The sequence below is a fragment of the Cuculus canorus genome, chromosome 5 (genome assembly GCF_017976375.1).
Source record: "Cuculus canorus isolate bCucCan1 chromosome 5, bCucCan1.pri, whole genome shotgun sequence".
Classification (NCBI taxonomy): Eukaryota; Metazoa; Chordata; class Aves; order Cuculiformes; family Cuculidae; genus Cuculus; species Cuculus canorus.
The window spans coordinates 15,472,009-15,492,128 of NC_071405.1; the positions used below are offsets into that span (position 1 = coordinate 15,472,009).

The following is a 20,120-nucleotide window of genomic DNA, read 5'->3' on the forward strand; positions in this document are numbered from 1 at the left end:
TACTTGAGGATAGGAAGGATCTAAAAAGGGATCTGGACAGTCTGGATCAATGGGCTGAGACCAACAGGATGAGGTTCAACAAGGCCGAGAGCCGAGTCCTACAGTTGCACAACAACGCTGTGCAGTGCTACAGGCTTGGGGAAGAGTGGCTGGAATTATGCCTGGTGGAGAAGAACCTGGGGATGTTGATTGACAGCAGCTGAATATGAGCCAGCAATGTGCCCAGGTGGCCAAGAAGACCAACGGCATCTTGGCTTGTACAAGAAACAGCGTGGCCAGCGGGACCAGGAAAGCAATTGTACCCCTGTACTCAGCACTGGTGAGGCTGCATCTCGAAACTTGTGTTCAGTTTTGCGGCTCTCACTAGAAGAAGGATATTGAAGTGCTGGACTATATCTGAAGAAGATCAATAAAGCTGGTGAAGGGACTGGAGAACAAGTCTTACAAGGAGCAGCTGAGGGAACTTGGTTTGTTTAATCTGGAGAAAAGGAGACTGAGGGGAGACCTCATCACTGTCTACAACTACCTGAAAGAAGGCTGTAGCAAGGTGAGTGCTGGTGTCTTCTCCCAAGTGACAGACGATAAAATGAGAGTAAATGGCCTGAAGTTGTGCCAGGGGAGGTTTAGATTAGATATTAGGAAAAATGTCTTCACCAAAAGGGTTACTGGGCACTGGAACAGGCTGCCCAGGGAGGTGGTGGATTCTCTGTTCCTGGAGGTATTTAAAAGACAGGTAGATGAAGTGCTTAGGGACATGGCTTAGTATTGGACAGGTGTGGTTTGACTCGATAATTTCAAAGGTCTTTTCTAACCTATTGATTCTATGATTCTATAAGAGTATCTGGATAGCTGCCTGGTGGAAAAGGATCTAGGGGTACTGGTCAACCGTGGCTGAAGATGAGCCAGCAGTGAGCTCAGATGAGCAAGGGCCAACAGCATCCTGGCTTGTATTAGCCATAGTGTGGCCAGCGGGAGCAGGATATACTAGCGGATACCTTAACAGTTGCAAAGAACAGATTGTAAAAGAGAAATACCTGTCCCTGAGGCTGAGCAAAAAATCTGCAAAAAACATCCAATCAAATACAACCCCTCCCTCCCAAAAAAAAAACCCAAAACCAAATAAAAGCAACAGAAAACCACTTAAAATTGTAGTATTTAAATGTTTTACCCACAGCAGGCTTTGCATTCTCCATCAAATAACTGACAGTGGCACAAACTGTAGGCACGGGTAGGTTATCATGGCATTTTCCCAGCCGACTCTAGACATAAAGGTTCTTTTCCACTTTAATAATGGAACCTAGTTTTTCTTCTGTTATTACCAGTCATAGAGCCCCAATGGCTGAATAGATCAGAGATATTCCTCAGGCTGAAAATTTCTCAGAGTGCTTCACACATCACATGTTTAATCTTTGAAAGATGATGAGGCTTTTAGCATCCTTCGTTTACTTTTACCTATTCAGAATCTCGTGAAATGACATACTAGGGATCTTTACCACTGGGTGCTGAGCCTTTCTTGAAATTAGAATCATAGAATGGTTGGTTTGCGTTCATACGGACCTTAAAGATCATCCAGTTCCAACCCCCCTGCCATGGGCAGGGACACCTCCCACTGGATCAGGTTGCTCAAAGCCCCATCTAGCTTGGCCTCAAACACCTCCAGGGATGGGGCTTCCACAACTTCCCTGGGTGCCAGTGTCTCACCACCCTCATTGTGAAGAATTTCTTCCTACTGTCTAATCCAAATCTTCCGCTTTCCAATTTAAAGCCATCCCCCCTCATCCTATCACTACATGCCCTTGTAAAAATTCACCTAATATGCAAAGATTTTTGATCAGGTGATAATTTCACACGATCAGCTTCTTAGTCCTCTAAATGGGCAATAATAAATGGACAAAGCTGAGACTTTGAGGAGAGAAGGCAGCTTGAGGAATTGGTAGTAAGGAAGAAGCTGAGGTACAGAAATATTGTACTGTTATTATACTATTGTTATTGAGTTTGCTCTTACTGTAGCAAATATGCTATAAGGCCAGGGCTTCATAAGAATAACTCGGCCATGACCTTTGCTTGGAAATCTGATCATCTAAAATTGACCAGAACACAATGAGTGGCTGTAATAAAGAGCACAGAAGGAGAAAGGTAAGAAAATTAAAAATGGGATCATGCAGTGACTCTGACTCTGGTGAATCACATAAATGTGCAGATAGTTCAGCAGTCCTTTGAAAGTTGGGGAGTTACATATAAACTGATAACCAAATCACTGTTTCAGGCTCCACAGGAGTGAATCTCAGATGGGATTAGACGACAGGGACGTAGCTAAAGGGGTCAGATACAGAACTTCAGTGAAGTGTGTACATGAATAAAGTAAATGTTACATAGGAGCTTGTTGGATATTTTAGTAACAAATGGGGTATCTGTCAGAGTGCAGCTTCATGCTGCCTTCTGACAGAATGAAACAATGGTTTAAAGAGAAATCCCTTCCCTGTTACTGCCATGTAGACACAGCCGATAATGACACCTCTTTTGAATCACTCACATAATTGTAAATTAGCCTTGGCAGCTCCAAGGTCAAAGGAGTTCAAAGCGGTCACCGAGAATGCAACCAATGGACTTTATCTAGTGGTTGCAGTGAAAGACTTGAAGCAACCGTAGCTGGAGTCTACTCCCAGTCTTCGTCCATCCAGACACTACAAGATGCGCCATGTGCATGTCACCAGACAGGTCCCTTAGGGTGAAAGGTTGCAAGCTGAATTTGAGCCTCATGTCCTCACGCATCTGATGCCTGCAGATTCTGATATGGAGATGAGCTGGGGAGGGAGCACTGTGACAATATAACTGTGACTGGACTATCTGGAGTTCTCCAATGGCCCTACGTGGATGCTCTTGTCTACATCAGTTGCCCAAGGTTGTCAAAAAAGCCACATCTGGGCCTCTGCTCTCATGCACAGCACAGCTCTGAGTCAAAGTGTTCTGTGACTTCAGGCTTGTCTTTTTTTTATTAGCAAATCTTTTTGTCTCCACTTCTTAACTCCAAAATGAGTCTAAGATATTTATGTGTGTTTGCAGAGTTTGGAATCTCACTTAGAGAGTAATTTTAACAGACTGGGCTTTTTCTTCAGATGAAAGATTCCATGTTGACACAAACTTGCATACCTAAGTTTTATCCTTTCCCAGGGTTGCTCAGTGCAGAGTTGCTTTTTCTTTCATATCATCCTCCCTCATATAAATCAAATATAAACACTGCTCCAAATGTAAACATTAACCTGTGAAAGTATCAAAAATAAAATTTACTTACTTTACAGAGCATGGATAGCATAGAAAGACATGATTCTTGCCTTCAAGAGCTAACGCTTTAAATTAAGCAGATAAACACAGAAGAGAAACCCAGTGCAGTAGATAAACAGTAGGTGCTTTCATCACAGGCCGGCCATGCTAATACCTGCTTTCAGGTTTTGTACATATGCAGTTGTGCATGCTGGCTTAATACTGATAGAGAACAGCATGAACAAAGTTAGCAGGAGACCAAGATTGATAATTTCAAACCTAACGTGGTCAGAAAAGGCAGTAATAATGCTAACATGATGCACTTACAGTATTTTCCACCTGTGTGATTCATGATGCAATGACAGGATTCACAGCCTAAGCAATGTTCAAAAGACCACTCTGAAAGCAAGGACTGGAGGAATATTTCTTTGTTTTATAGAAAGCACTGGGACCCTGGTTGTTTTGTGTGAGAGCTCAGAAGGTCTTCCCTTACCTAAGGAACATGGAGAATAATGAGGCAACCCTAGAGAAAATTTCTCTGCTATTGGTTCTTTCTTGATGTAAAAGCCTTACTTGTACCAACCAGATAGCAGGTCATTTTTCAGCTCCCCACACTCTTTCTTTAGTTCATTAGCTGAGATCGTTTATGAGGCAGCCAGTTAGCCAGGGCCACAGCAGTGGAGGTTTTTGGCTTGCAAACACCTGTGCAGTAGAAAGGCGGCTGAACGCAGCGTACGTTCATCAGATGATGGCAACAATAAATGACTGAAGTGTTGAGCTGGATTTGAAGAGGTAGCACAAAGATAAAAGACTCTAGAAGCCCTTTACTATTCCCTTAGTCATCCATTCCCACCAAAGGCTTCTCTTTTGAAGTTTCCAGTAGGCCTAGTGTGACCTTTGGTCGTCCTTTTGGTCAGAGCTCTTATCTGTCTAGTGCAGACCCAGCCTCTTTTTGCTTGTAGTCCTCAAAAACAGCTATTACAGGATAAACAAACTGTATTTGCTGATGCACGTTCTCAGTTTCCTTATCAGCTGAACAACACGCTTCTCATGCATGTTGGGTCAAACTCGCTGCTGGTCCAGCTCCAAGAATTCCAGGGCAACTGCACCACAGCTCGTTCAGCGCTCGCTCCCACCTACCAACTGCAAAAAAAACATAAGCATGTTGTGATGGAGCAGACAGAGAATTTCCTGGTGTTGCAAAGCATCCTTAAGTTAATGATTGTGGATATTACATCTTTTTAATGAGATATCAGCTTAATAACTAAGCACACTTTTGGGTAGCTGTCAAGATGCTTTGGGATGTTGTCAGACTGAAGACTATGATGTGTCTTATTGCTGAAGTATTTCAGTTTTATTGTGATTGTCTCTTTAAAATAAATGCAAATAAGTAAATCGTCTGTGTCTCAAAAACAGTTTACAGGTGTTGTGAAAAATATTGGTAATCTGATAATCAAATATTGGTTATCTGATATGAGATGCAAGACACATATCTGAGGAGAGAAGGAAACCAAACCCCTAATCCCAGCCCAGAATCATGAGCCTAAAAAAGTCAGAAAGCTGAAGATGAAGTCAAGGGCTCAGCTACCACGGTTGAAAAGCTACTCCCTGTACTAACAAGCATCGAAATCTACTGCCATGAAAAGGGAAAATACATCTTGTCACTGACACCTTGTGTTCTGGAAGCTACACACATAGTCATTACACAGTATTTCATTAATATGAGGATCACCGGTTGCTTAGGAATAATCTTTCTTAAACTCTTAGCTGTTATATCCAGGGGCTTTTTCCTCATTGCTTGCATCTCAGATGCTGGGGTGCTGGTCTGCTGCACCACTGCTTCCAGATCTTTTATTGCCATGAGTAGCCTGGCAAACATTTGTGGTAGTTTTCACATAAGAGAAATGCTTTTACTGTCTTGTCTTTTAGACAGAGGGCTGCAATGATTAACTGAAACAAGAAAACAAAAGCCTGCATCGCTTTTCAGGCTTCTTTGATAGCCTTCTTAGCGCAAGCTTTTACCAACTAAGCCAAGAGGAAACACCTCAGCAACAGTGTGACAGAGCTACTGGACTACAAAAGGGGTCAGTTCTCTTGGTCATGGCTTTAAAATGTTATTCCTCTCTCGACACTGCAGTATAACAGCTGCTTTTCACTACTCCAGTCATTACTGTCACAGCTCCCCCATTCCAGCAACTCCACAGAAATCACACTTGCAGTTGGTTTCAGGCTTTGCTGCATTATGCCGATGTATAAATGTAACCAGAATATGCCAGAGAGCAAGCAGAGATGACCAGGAAGCGTTCAGCCAAAAGTGTACATTCAATCTTTTCATTAAAAAAAAAAAGAAAAACTCCTCCCTGAAAAATCTTAATTTTTTTTTTCATGCATGATCTGGTTTTCACCCCATGAAAATTAAATATTTGAAAACTAAATTGTTACTAGAGAAACAGTTTAACAGGTACTTTTTATCATCTCTTTGCTGTTAAGGCAAAGGAATTTAAGGGTGCTTCAAGCATTGCTTGAGTGTTGCTACAGAGGGTGAAGTGGTGGTTCGCTCTCTGTATTTGAAGAATAAGCCATAGATGTCATCAAATGCATTTATTTTAGCTGAAGTTCAGGGGTTTTTACCACCCATGCCCAAATGTCCCCACAGGCTGTTAGCTCCTGATTCTGCAAACACAACTGAGCTTTATGTACCAGATTATCTGTCATGGAGGGGCGGAAGTACATCACTGTCAGCATAATTCATGGATAGCATCCATATGAAACGCTATTTGAGAGTGCTCGCTGACACTCAGAGTGTATTTGAGATCCCACTGTCAGACGGGTGAGGCAATGTGGCACCCATACCTGCTTCGTCAGCGGCTGCCAGATGGTCCATGGTTGAATGGTCCCACTCAGGCCAAGAGATCTAATTTCTGCTCTTGCCGAAGCCTGGCTGAGATACCACATGGTTTTTAAGCAAGTCATGTTCATTCTGTGCCTCAATTTCCCCACCTATGGAACAGAACTTGTAGCTTAAAAAAGGAAAGAGTAATGCATTAATGCTTGCATTAAAGCATTAAATGGAACATGGTATACTCCTGCAAAATATGTTTATTAATTAACTATCAGAGATCATCCAGTTTACTAGGAACCTTTGAGTGAGGTGCCTTCTCATTAGCCTGGTACAAAGCAACCCACAGCAGGAGGGAACAAGTTGCTTCAAACAAGGTTCAACTTTCTGCCAGTTTAATCTTCATCTCATTGACCAACTTCTGAATCTTAATTTAATTATAGTCCCTTAAACGTTTTCTGATATCATATCTCAATCTCTCTGTTCTATGTCCTTTTATGGTTTCTTTTTTGTTGTGGGACAGAGGAATAGCTCATTTTTTTCCAGTGTCCATTAAAATTCCCTTTGCCTGCAGTGCAGTACGCTCTATAAAAGAGATGAACCTGCCGCAAGTGAAATAAGCTGATGCTGCACCATCTTTTAGAGCTACAAAAATCTTTATAGATTATTTTTCCCAAGTGTTATAAATCTGCTTCAAAGTCACAAGTCACTGTTATCAATTAATATACTTAATAATCTCACTTTCCATTCGCATTCAGGCCTTACAGTGTGTATACGCACCCTGGCACATGCTTGAAAGCTTTGCCTTTCAGAGATAAAACACTACCTTGTGTGTGATGAGGGTGCTAAGGGTGGGGGTGATTCAGGAGCAAAAAGACATGTTAAAGTGCAGCACCTGAGGCCTTCTTGTTTTCTGAATTTACAGTCTCAGTCTGGCAGTCGTATAAATGAGTGATGCTCTCTGATGTTCTCTTCCAAGCAGGCTACGAAATTGGCAGGGAGTCTTCAGTTTTGTGCTGATGTGCCCAGAATTCAAATAATTTGATTCTTGGGTATAATGACAATTGGAGGCACAGTATTACCTTGAGAAAAAGAGATGGGAGAGACAGCTTCTGTATCCTGTATTGAATTAACAACTGATTCCCATTTACTCTCTCCACTGAAAACTCTATTATATTGCCCTTATTCAAGGGCACGGAATTAAAAAAGTGATATCGATGGTAATGCTCTCATCTTCCTACCATGACATTGAATAATGGGGACAAAGGAGGGAAATCTTGAAGGAGGATATGCCTTTTAAAATACTGCTGATATTGAAAACATATAAAGGACAATGCATTTGAATAGTGCCTGATGAAGTCATATTCAGATTATTGTGCTTTTTGCCTATGCCTTTGCTTTTATTTTTGCCATCCATTTTGGAATATTTCATTTTCTTGTTATTTTGGGAAAGAGTCCTTTCTGTAGGGAACAGACTTGAGATGTGGATGGAGGTGAAGTGTTGGTTACACTAATTCCAAGAGAAATCTGTTCACTCTCCTCCTGGATTTGGAGACCAAGAGTTGGATATCTGGTGGGGAAGAGCCCACCAATACAGTGGTGTAATTATACAAGTAGAGTAATAATGCTCAAGTAGAGCGTCTTCTTCTTCCATTAGGAAGTTTTAAATTGTATTTTACAGAATAAGTAATAACAGCTCCGTCTTACAGGTGGAAGTTGAGAAGCAGAATATTTAACTACCTTGCTAGGGGTCACAGAGAAAATACTTTCTGAGGTGGGAACAAAACACATGGAGAAGTTCAAGACCAGGCTGGATGGGGCTTCAATCAGCCTGATTCAGTGGAAGGTGTCCCTGCCCGTGGCATGGGGGTTGGGACTGGATGAGTTTTAAGGTCCCTTCCAACCCAAAGCACTCTATGATTCATTGATCTTGCTTTCATTAGTTTAAAATGACAAAGCCTCCCTGAACTACTGGCACTTTTACCTAATTCCAGATGTTAATGAAGCTCCTTACACTAAATTTTCAACCCAACCTCTCTATAAGGGGGAATCTTGGAAATCAGCTCTGCAGTATGCCTGAGTAAGGTTAAAAATCACACTGCAAATGGTCTAGGGAACAGTGTCAGAGCTCTTACCTGTAGTGATCTCAGTTGATTCTGACAATCTGGTTTAGGCTCTGCAAAGGGATCTGAACAGGCTGGACTGCTGGGCCGAGACCAATGGCATGAGGTTTAACAAGGCCAAATGCCGGGTCCTGCACTTGGGGCACAACGACCCTATGCAGTGCTACAGACTAGGAGAAGTCTGGCTAGAAAGCTGCACAGAGGAGAAGGACCTGGGGGTGTTGGCTGACAGCCAACTCAACATGAGCCAGCAGTGTGCCCAGGTGGCCAAGAAGGCCAATGGCATCTTGGCTTGGATCAGAGACGGTGTGACCAGCAGGTCCAGGGAGGTTATTCTCCCTCTGTACTCGGCACTGGTGAGACCGCCCCTTGAGTACTGTGTTCAGTTCTGGGCCCCTCACCACAAGAAGGATGTTGAGGCTCTGGAGCGTGTCCAGAGAAGAGCAACGAAGCTGGTGAAGGAGCTGGAGAACAAGTCTTATGAGGAGCGGCTGAGAGAGCTGGGGTTGTTTAGCCTGGAGAAGAGGAGGCTGAAGGGAGACTTTATTGCTCTCTACAACTACCTGAAAGGAGGCTGTGGAGAGGAGGGAGCTGGCCTTTTCTCCCAAGTGACAGAGGACAGGACGAGGGGGAATGGCCTCAAGCTCCGCCAGGGGAGGTTCCAGCTTGACATCAGGAAAAAATTTTTCACAGAAAGGGTTATTGGGCACTGGAATAGGCTGCCCAGGGAAGGTGGTCGAGTCACCTTCCCCGAAGGTGTTTAAGGGATGGGTGGATGAGGTGCTGAGGGGTATGGTTTAAGGGAGTATTAGGAATGGTTGGACTCGATGACCCAGTGGGTCCCTTCCAAACTAGTCATTCTATGATTTTATGATTCTATGACCACACCGATGCTCTTGTTGTGCTGGTGTAACTCTATAGTTGCAGTTATTTTAGAACCAGTTATACCATCATGCTGCAGGAGGTCAGGATGTGGCCCAAAACCTCTTCACAGCAGTTCTGGAAGTCAAAATCATGGCTTACTTTGTCAAAGGGAATCTCATTTCATCTCCTTCTTCCTCTCACACAGTCAGGACTATCAGCAGATGGCTACCCAAAATACATGGCCTTCATTCAGAGACCCTTCAGCTGGCAGCACCATGAGGTGGACCAGAGTTCCAGTCTCCCCTGTGTATGACACTCCCTTTTAATACCTGTTCCATCATTAGCATGTAACTACAGAAAAATCAGCTTTATAGCTAATTGCCATCATCGGCAAGGTTTGCTTGCTATGAACTAGTAGATATTCATGAAGCTGTAAATCTCCTCTGCTTTGCTCATACAATATTAATATCAAGGTATATTTTTGAGGAGAAAGGAGAGGGGGAGAAAGAAAAGGGGCTCTGAGAGGGACATGGCAATGACATGGCAGGGCACAGTGACCTGGAAAGCTATGTGCTTCCATGCACCAACCTGAAGAACGATTGTGAACCTCCACCCTGTATTAGCATCCCGGTTACACCCACCAAACTGTTTAAAATAAAAGGAATACTTAGACTTTCTTTCTAGCTGGACAGGATATTTGCAGGGAGCCACTGAGGGTAAGGAGAGGTGATAGTTGTGTTTTCCTTGGGTATGTAGCTTTCTTGCCTGTGCTGGCAGGAATACAGTTTAGGCTAAGAATTCTAGTTATACCAGCCACCTATGGCCTCCAGAGGTCAGCATATCACTTGAGAAGAGCTAAATCATAGGCCCCTTCAAACTACACTTTTCTAGCATGATCTCATTATGTCCTGTAATGTCTTCTGTATAGTTTCCAGCTTCACTGGTCATAAGATTTAAAGGTTTTGTCCCCAACACTAGTTGTGACAACAAAAGCAATAAAAGGAAAAAGAGCTCTTGGGGCCTACAGAAAAGCTGTGGAGTGGCTCCTTATCAGGGACCGCTGGGATAGGACAAATGGGAATGATTTTAAGCTGGAAGAGGGGACATTTTGATGAGATATTAGGAAGAAATTTGTTCCTGTGAGGGTGGCAAGACACTGGAACAGGTTGCCCAGAGCAGTAGTGGCTGCCCCATCCCTGGAAGTGTTCAAGGCCAGGTTGGATGGGGCTTGGAGCCCCTGATCCAGTGGGAGGTGTCCCTGCCCATGGTGGGGGGTTAGGACTGGATGCTCTTGAAGGTCTCTTCCAACCCAAACCATTCTGATTCAATGATTCCAACACAAAGCATTCCATGACTCTATGAAGATCCACTGTAAAGTGAAAAATGTCATTGGTCAGTGCTGGCACTTGGATGAGAGATCCCTTAGGTGACAAGTTTATTGAAAATAATCAGACATAGATATCCACATGCTTCGGTGCTACATGTCAGTACTTATGGGGTGGCAGGACATGCCAAACATCTTCTGACTAGACTGTCAGACTTGTTCAGCTATGCTAGGAGCTTTAATTTTTTAGTACATTTGAACACAATGTGCAGTTCTAGTGACACTCAAGAAAGATAACATAAAAGCAGAAGATACATAGGCATGAGAAACACAAGTTATCAGAGGCATGAAACAGCTTTCATGGAAGAAGGAACTTAGATTATTCATCTCAGAAAAAAACAAGCTGGAGGGGATATGATGTAGGTCTTTAAAGTCAGGGACAGTGAAAAAAAGGTGATAGGAAATGCCCATTCATTATCTTTCACAATATTGTGGTCAACCAATGAAGTTATCAGGCAACAGGTTTTGAAATCAATCCAACATAGAATTAAACTATGAAAGTCATTGCTTTGGGACTTTATGGAGGCCAAAGAATTAAGAAAAGGGACTAGGCAAACTCAGAAAGGATGGATCTAAGGTTGGTGTTCAGCAAAGGGGTTTCAAGGCAAACCCGCACAAAGCTCATTGGATCTTCCTGCAAGCTGCAAAAGCTCCATGAGGAGGTCACTCCCTGCTTGCCTGGAGTCCCACTACTTGTCTCTATGGAGGTAAAATATTAAATGCCCACTTTTGCCTGACCAGGCCTACTTCTATGTTCTTAGTGTTGCTACAATGCTAAGAAACTTCCTTTTGCTTAAGAAGCAAGTGACAACAGTCTTTGTAGGAAAAGCTCTGAACTTAATTCTTCCCAAATATTAACAATTATTGATTGACTGTAGTGATATTATACTGGATTCAATAACCAAGAGCAAAATCAGGCCAAGATACTTTTCTAGGAGACCCTACTCTTACACGATCTCCTCTGAGATCAGATAGACTCTGCCTTTCTTGTGAAGTAATGCCCAAATGTATTTCTCTGTGGGCTACCAGCCTTGAAACATCCTTATAAACACCCAAGAGCCTAAGTGTCACAAAACACTACCCAATTTCTCCTACAACACTATCTAATTTCTCCTGAGCATGAAGATCTTTACAGGGCTTACTGAGACGTTAATGTTCTCACTCTACTGCTTTGAACCACAAGCTTCAGTGGACCCAGCAGGTATTGGCCATAGACAAAGTGTAGAAACCCTGCTACAAAGAATAAAATAATACAAACAAAAAACCCAGCCCAATTCCAAAAAAAGAAATAACAACACTCGAATCTTCTGTTATTTTTATTAAAGCTGCAGAGTCTTACTACACACAACAAATATTTTATCGATATAATCTAAGTTAATAAAATAGTTGAACAACTCTTTAGATTTATATTTGTATAGAAATGATCTGTGGAACATATCATCTTGAAACAGCAGTGCCTGAAAACAACTATTCAGCAGGATGTTTTTTAAAGGAGAGTTTGGGACTAGAGGATGCACTGTTCATTCTCAAATTAAAAAAAAAATCCATGCAAAAATAACCCCCACCCTCTTCCCACTTTCTCTCCTATCCAAAATGTAAGGCCATACGGAATGACCATGTAAATGACGGCCCTTTTCTTCCAGTGTTCTTCCTCATGTCTACATTAGGAGCTGTCGTCTAAACTCAGTAACTAAAACAAGACGAAAAGAAAGTTCAATTGCACAATCCTAGTCTGCAGGTGACAAAGTCATAATATCTCTTTACAGCTGTAAAGTCCCTACTCGTTTTCCAGTTATTAGAATTTGTTATCACGCTGTGTTTGTTCCCCAGCTCTTGTCTATATGGCTGATGTCAGTTACTGTCCATACAACTTTGTTATCAGAAGTCAGTCTATCTACTATTGCTTCGATCTCCCTTCTTCACCTATTTGTAATTTAGATTCTATGTAGCACTGCCTGCAAAGGGCTGACTCTGCAGTTATTTTCCCCCTATTTTAGACAAAGCCTATGGCTCAAGTGATGATCTCCTCACTGCAGCTATGCACCGGTGTCGCCCGTGAGATGTCTTTTATAGACTACGAGGCATGTCTTTGCTAGATCATCCCATTTATCTTAGTCCACTCGTAGATGTCCTGTTCACATACTATGTCTGAGTTGATGAGGAGGTATCTGTCCCCAACGCAGAAATGTTTCTGGCAGGCAGCACATTTGAAGCATTCAAGGTGATACACTTTGTCCTTTACTCGCATGGTCATCTCGTAAGCCCGGATTCGCTTGTCACAGGAGGCACAGAGGCCATCTTGGCCAAAGAGCCTAAAACAACAACAGCAGAGAAGTAAGTAGAGTTCTATTGCTGGGGAGATGGGAGAAAACAAATCAAACCAAGAACACAACATCAGTGTCTTGATCCATAAATCACAGTCCTGCCAAGTTAGGTAGACGGCACATGGAAAGCTGCCGAGCAGAACTCTAAACTTTGCAATGCCAGAAATTAAAGTAGAAAGTCTGAGATGTTCACCTATTATCATTATAATTGACTTCTCTGATCAATGACCTTATCCTGAATTGCTGAGTAGGTTCAGGAGGAGTAGAGGTTCTCCAGTCATAATATAAAGTTGTGCCATGCTAATACTTCCACTTCTGTAATTGATAGAAACCACCTCTCTGTTGATAAATTTTGCCTATCTTCAGCAGTTACTATTGGAGTTTAGAGAAAGGGATTGACACAAGCCTTGGTTTAAGTCTCTCTGTCTCTTCTTGTTGCCTCTATGTGAAGATTCTTTCAAACAAAAACATTTCCATATCCATGAAGTCACTTCTGCTGGGTTTCAGGAGGTTACATGCTAAGACCTTCCAGATACATTACTTCCAAATACTTTTTTCCAGATACTTCCAGATCATTAGTAAATGAGCAGAAATATAGAATTTTTTTTTTTTTTAAAAGGAGGGAGAAATACTATCTATTACTTGTTCAAAGTCTGCACCTATTGAGTTTGACTTCTAAATTTACATGCTAATTGTGGAAAGAGTTTTTCCACCACCTATGCTTCTCTTACATGTGGTGTGCCTACTTCATATAATCTTCTGAGCTGGAAAAAGGTTACACACTAAATTAGGAGATCTCTAAGGGGATAAGGCATCATTTCTTTCATCTACCAGGAGATGTCAGTGTTTACTTCTAGCCTACAAAAGTAATACTAAGGTTACACAAAGGTTGCCAAATTTTTCATTAATGAGGGAAGATATTATATGTTGCATTATTAAATAAATAACAACGTTGAATTTCACTACAATAAAATACATAAATTGTATTTCCATACTTTCCCTTGCTTCCATTTGAAGGCAAAAAGTATTTGGGAAGCATAACTAACACTGGATCGCTGATGGACTGTTGTGTATGTGGAATATTTACAAGCAGCCCCATTAGCAGAACTCAATTTCTGCTTAGCAAAGTCCCCATCAGTAAAGCTCAGGGTGACCATAATTAGGACACCCACTGAGATTTTGGATTAGTTTTTATTGGCAGGTAAATTAGCCTTCAGTAAGGTGGCTGAAAAAAATATCAAATAATATTATTCTGTTCCTGTGATATTAGGGATCCACTGGAAGAAACTGTCTCAACCAGTGCAGCAAAGATCAATGCACTTTAATCATTCAAAGACCGAATCACTTTAATCTTCTGTAACCAAGAACATAAAGATCCTTTATCATAAACTTCTGTGAAATATCTTAATCTCAGTCCTACTTACAAATATTGGCAAAACAGATAGGCAGAGGATATGTCAATGAAAATACCTGTACCAAGTGTATTTGTAGGATCTGATTCAGCAAAATGGGTAAATTTTTGTCTGTTCAGGACAAGACTTTAGAAGCTAAAAATCCACAGGATCTGCATTAGTGCAATCAGTCCACTGGATCCAAATTAGTGCAACCAAACTTTCCTGTACTGGCTCTAGCTTTGCAATAAACATACAGCACATCCCATCTTTCTGCTTGAAGAGTCACAGATTATTTACTAGTGATGCAGAGAAAGACAGAGATCAAACCGTGTCTAAAGGGCAGTGACTTCAGACACCAAGTGGGTTCCTTGATTCCTCTAGCCCTGCTGGATAGTGGAATCAGGCATTTCTTACATAGCTGTTATTACTGCATCAGGAAAATGAATTGGATTCAGTTACCTTGGATACCGTGTTCTTAAATGAGAGAACTAAATGATCCTTCATCAGTTGCTGATCTTGGCACCTGGTTTTATGTACCTTTTAGCTCCAAGGCAATGCCTGGAGAAGCACAGAACTTCTTAAAACCATTTGGGAGAACCGATTCATTGTCAGCTCCGAGGGAGCTTGCTGAAATTCATCACATTTTCCCAATTTCTACTTGCCAGAATCCCATGCTGACACTGCATGGTTTGCCTGGAGCTATCAGGTTCTGTCTGTGCAGGCTGATGAATGCCAATGATCCCAAAGTCCTAGAAGTTTTCAAATACTCCTCTTTTGTCCACAACACACAGCAATGCTTTAATTTATTTTTTTTTCCCAACAAGATTTTAAAGATCTAACCTATAAACAACTCCAGGTGACCTGATTGATTTACGGTTGGAGCTGATGATCTCAAAGGTCTTTTCCAATGTAATGATTCTATGATCAACACAGAGAACCTCTGGATTTACCTAGAACTTACTGTAGAACTGCAGCATTATCATAAAGCATCTCTGCATGAACCCCCAAAGTACGTGAGCCCATTTTATAAACCTGAATTTGTGAACAGTGCTGTGTTACAACTGTGACTCATGTCAGGCTTTGCATTTAAGAGTAATCAAAAATGAATTCTTTATGGATCTTTGCTCATTAGCTGTACTAATTAAATGACTATGCAAAACTGAAATGATAGAAAGAAGGGGAGCAGGGGTAGAACGAGTGGGTTGTGTACCTGAGATAGTCCCTTCTGCAGAGCTTTCTGCCCAGTTTATAATACAACCGCCTCCCTACTTCTCCAAGCCTGCACCCACACAGGTCACAGCTGAGGCAGTCTTCGTGCCAGTACTGATCGATGGCTTTCAGGAAATAGCGGTCCCCAATGTTCTGCTGGCAACCACCACATGTCAGCAGCGAAGGGGGAATCTGGAGGACTTCATCCACCGGCTCCCTGAGAGAATGAAAGAGTCATTAGAGAGGGAAAGTGGACTCTGAAAGCATCCAAATGGAAAGGAGGAATAGGAAAAACAGAACACAAGATTGGTCAAGTTAGAATGGGGATTACATCCTGTGAGGCACTGTAACAGGTTGTCCAGAGAAGTCATAGATATCCCATCCCTGGAGGTGTTTGAGGCCAGGCTGGATGGGGGTCTGAGCAACCTGACCCTGTGACAGTGCCCCTGCCCATGGCAGGGGGCTGGAACTGGATGGGCTTTAAGGTCCTGTCCAACACAAATGATTCTATGATTCTATGATCCTCATTCTTTCTCCCAGTGGAGTAAATGATTCATCCTTCTAACATCAGAGGGAGCAGGACTTCACTCTTCTTTTGCTTTCAAAAAAAAGAACGGCTTAAAATGTTAATAAGAGTATCCCAAAATTTGCCAACTAATTTTTTAATTTTTCTTCAAAGAATAATCCATAATCATGACCACCACTGTATCACCCATGTGTATTCATTACTGCAAAGGCATCTGTTATACTGTAATACTCTACTAGGACACTGGTATCTGTGTAGGTACATCATTTTTTTTCTGCTAGACAGAACACGAAAGGCTTGTCATGTGTCTCAATCCATGCAGGTTCTATAAAAGAGATACCTTTCCCACAACATGATTCTTTCATAATTAAAGATTACACTTTTTCAGAAGTACAATCAAAGAGCTGCTTAGATTCACCATTTCATAGAAATGCCAGTTATGTCTGTGCAGGCTGACAAATGCCAACAATCCCAAAGTCCTAGGAGTTCTTCCTATATTCTTCATATTTTCAAACAATTCTCTTTTGTCTGCAGCAATGCTTTCATTTGCATTAAAGAGTGCTTTTTGTTCCCAACAAGATTTTTAAGATTTAACCTATAAACAACTGGAAGTGACTTAATCAACACAGACAACCTTTGGATTTACCCAGAACTTACTGAAGAACCCAAGCATTACCATAAAGCATCTCTGCAGGAACCCCCAGATTTGTGAGCCCACATTGTAAACCTTTGACCTGGAAGCAAAGGGAATTACTGTCTCATCGAGACTGGAAAAGGCACCTGAAGGATTTTACTTTCTGTTGGGAGATGTAAATTTGAAGTCTGAGGATATCATTTCTCTGAACAGCATGAAATGACTAAATACAACAGATGAAACTGTTGCCCAATTGGCTTAAGTTTTGCCACTGTTCTTTAACAGAGACAGAATTTTACCTGATGTTATATCCTGCAGGATTTCTTTATTTTCCTACGAATGTGAATCCCCTAGGATGGGTCTATGCCAAAATAACTCAAACTATTATTTAGGATTTACACATCCCTGCGTGAAAAGAGGCATAAATCTTTATTGGGATCTTAGCACCAAGTATTCATGAGCCTTATTTTTACACTTCTTAAAAGCTCTGAAATCTAGGATGGTTCTGGTAACACCTGGGGATAAAGCAAGATGTTTCTTCAAACCTGTTTTCTTAAGGAATTCTCTTTTTTTTTTGCCTTTTTGTGGGATAGAAAAGTTCTGCCAAAAAAAATGATCAGCAAAAAATAGCAAGGCATACAAGCCCAGTTCTGCAAGGTTTGCAGTGACCTGGTGCTGCCGCTGAGGGCCTCATCCAACCCCAGGGAAGTTAATAAAAAGGCTAGGATCAATCCTTTAAGCACTTGGTTAATTTTAGACCTGTGGCTAGTGGCAAGGAAGGTGTATGCTTGTGTATTTATTTGCTGGCTGATGAGCGAGGTGCTCAATATCTGGTAGAGTAGAGCCCCAAACTTTTTCTTATATTACTGTGTTCTCGCTGTACCACAGAGTCCCTCAACATTTTGTTTCTGTCACTGGTTTGTCCTCCCCTAGGCTAGTGAGGCTAGAGGAGACCTACACCGATGGAGAAGGATCAGGCTGCTCCTGGTTTCCAGCAGGCGGCAGGAAAAAATTATATTACTGCTGCTTATTTCCTGGGTCAGCGGTTTTCTGGACAAAAATTACTTTCTTCAGCAGGGAGAAATGATCAGTGGTCAAGAACTTCTGTGCTGAGAAACTGATCCTGCATTTTTTATTTAGGCAAGCTGAGCCCAAAGATATTATCTGATTGCATTCTGTCCTGGTTTCCAGTCTTCTAAGTTCAAACTGCTGTGCTCTGCAAGTTCTGTCTTAACACTTCTCTCCTACCAGCTCACGGTCCTGTGAGTTTCGGTTAAAATCAATCATTCTCTGTGTGATCAGGCCTTACATTTTCCAAGTTTACTATTTTGGGCCCGATAATCCCTTTCCTAATGTGGGCTCCACTCCAACAAGTTCTGAGAGCCTTCCAATAGAAGGAAATGCCCATTATTGTCCTTTATCATCCATTCCTTGAAACTTCAGATGTACCCCAAAATATTTCATCTCATGAGTGGTCAGAAATCATGAGCCAGGTTTCTCTGAAAGCCCTGAACTCCGGAACAGCCCAGCGGATGTTTACACAGAACAGAATTGCCGGTTTACGCAGTAGCTTTTTTGATGTCCATAGGTTTCTAAGCCAGCATTTAAGTCACTGGAAGACAAGGTAGGAAAATAAATAAAGATTCCTAAATCTTTTTAGTTAAAAACTGGACATCATCTACCTAAGAACTTGGATTATCATTTCTTAAAAAAACAATATAAAATAAGAGAAAACATAACCTATAAAACATCGGATGTGACACAAAATGAATTGATTCAGTTCCCTATAGAAAGAGTTCCCATGTGTTCACTCTGGGCATCAAACAATGGCATTTTTAATATCTCACAGGAAACAAACCACGAATGACTCAATTTACGAAGAACAGTGTTTTAAGCGTTATCTGAAAATGGAAATTTTATAATTTTTTCTTTCTTCTCTTTGATCATGATTCCAGACAAGCGTAACCGCAGTTATTCGCACGCACAGGGCTGAAATGACTCTGTCCTCCCCGAGTTCCCATGCCTCTCACCAGTGGGATGCAGGAGGGATGGGACAGCTGCGGAGCACAGCCCGAAAGCAAGGATCAGGACATGACAGCCGGTCCTTTCCCTGAGTTGGAACCCATGGAATGAAATATCCTGTACATCCATCAAGTCTTTCTACGTGTCCTTTGCAGAACACCCTGCCCCCACCAACACATTTTAGACACAAGCTCTTGAAAGTTGCACGATGCAAATGTGGAAGTTGGGCACCCATAGATAACAGCTCTGACCTTTCACTACGATCGAGTCAGGGAGATCAAAGACTGGGCAGAGAAAGTGCCTTCCAAATGAAAACCACCCTCACATCTGGCCAGCGGGATGCTGTCCCTCTCCTTGAGCCATTCCCACCACCCCTGGGGTGGACGAAGGGTTGGAAAATGCCCTGCCCGGGGGGACGTTTGCCACCTTTCTGCCCCGGGCTGGTCTTTCCCCCAACTTGGGGAGCTCTCATCAAGCAGCACGGAGCCGGGAGGCAGCTCGGGGGCTGAGGCAGCCGGTGCTCGGCGCTCGCTGCTCCATCGGGAGCGGAGGGGAAGGCAAGGAGAGGAGGGGGACGATGCCAAACCCCCAACCCACCGCCGGGAGGGGCTCTGCCGGGCGCACAAAGCCGGTCAAGCGGCTCCGGTGGGGGATGCTGAGCGGCCCCCCGAAAGGCTGCTGGGGAGCGGGAGAGCCGGGATGCATTAAAAAAAGGCCACTTACTCGGAAGGATCGAGGCTTTTCCTCTCGATGGCCGATGACATTGGCAAGGATTGTTCCTTTGTAGCGTGCCGGTGGTGCGATCTGCCCCCGCTGCCCCCGCCGAGGCTGTCTGCTCTCGACGCCTTCTCCCCAGCGGAGCTCCCCCTCCGCCCCCCGATGACATTCACAGGATTTCCTCCTGCAACACCAAAGAGAGAGAGAGAGAGAAGCAGGGGCTGGGGCTGATTCTGTGCGGCTCTGCTGGGCTGCCCCACGGGCTCTCACCTCCCATCGCCGCCTTCCTCCTGCGGGGCAGCGCCCGCACCCGCCGAGCCGCTTTCTGCTCCGCTTTCTGCTCCGCTTTCTCTGCTTCAGCCACTGCTGCCTCAATCCGGAGCTCCCAGCGCTCCTCTCAGCCTTCCAGCTCTAAACATGCCCCGGAGCCGGGTGGGTGTGTTGGAAGCGGAGAGAGCAGCATCACTATGATTATTATTATTATTATTATTACTCCGTGGCTCAGCCCCGGGTCCCTGGTTTCATTTCCTTTTTCCTGGTCACGATTCAAATACAATAGAAGGAAATCACACTTAAAGAGACAGCTGGCCGTTTCTTAACTGGACTCCTGGGGATGGAGCAATACAAACAGCAGCATCACGACTCGCTGGGTTTCTTAAAGAGACAGAGCTGAGGCTCTCCAGAGCCAGGGCTGGGAGCTGACGGTGCTTTTTTCACATCACAAGGGCATTTACCAACACTTTCTGGGATGCTCAGGTAAGCAGGCAGCCTGGAAATTATCCCAAGGGCTGGGAAAAAATAACTGCCTGGTTCCGTATTGCTG

General features: G+C 43.0%; 1 protein-coding gene across 1 annotated transcript; it reads right to left on the reverse strand.

Moving 5' to 3' along the window:
• Positions 1–11,772: 11,772 nt before the first annotated feature.
• On the reverse strand, positions 11,773–19,719 carry LMO2 (LIM domain only 2). The gene is made up of 4 exons (XM_009564398.2): positions 19,568–19,719; positions 19,304–19,481; positions 15,400–15,615; positions 11,773–12,783 (listed from the first exon to the last, which is right to left on the reverse strand). The coding sequence occupies exons 1-4, from the start codon at positions 19,572–19,574 to the stop codon at positions 12,564–12,566; spliced, it is 621 nt and encodes a 206-aa protein (XP_009562693.2). The 5' UTR covers positions 19,575–19,719; the 3' UTR covers positions 11,773–12,563.
• Between the last annotated feature and the right edge of the window lie 401 nt (positions 19,720–20,120).

Bases quoted from the DNA above. Each gene is read 5' to 3' on its own strand.
- LMO2 (XM_009564398.2), bottom strand. The intron at 15,616-19,303 runs GTAAGTGGCCTT...TCATTCTCTCAG, and splicing joins AAAAGCCTCGATCCTTCCGA to GGAGCCGGTGGATGAAGTCC. The intron at 12,784-15,399 runs GTACACAACCCA...TTGTTGTTTTAG, and splicing joins TGCAGAAGGGACTATCTCAG to GCTCTTTGGCCAAGATGGCC.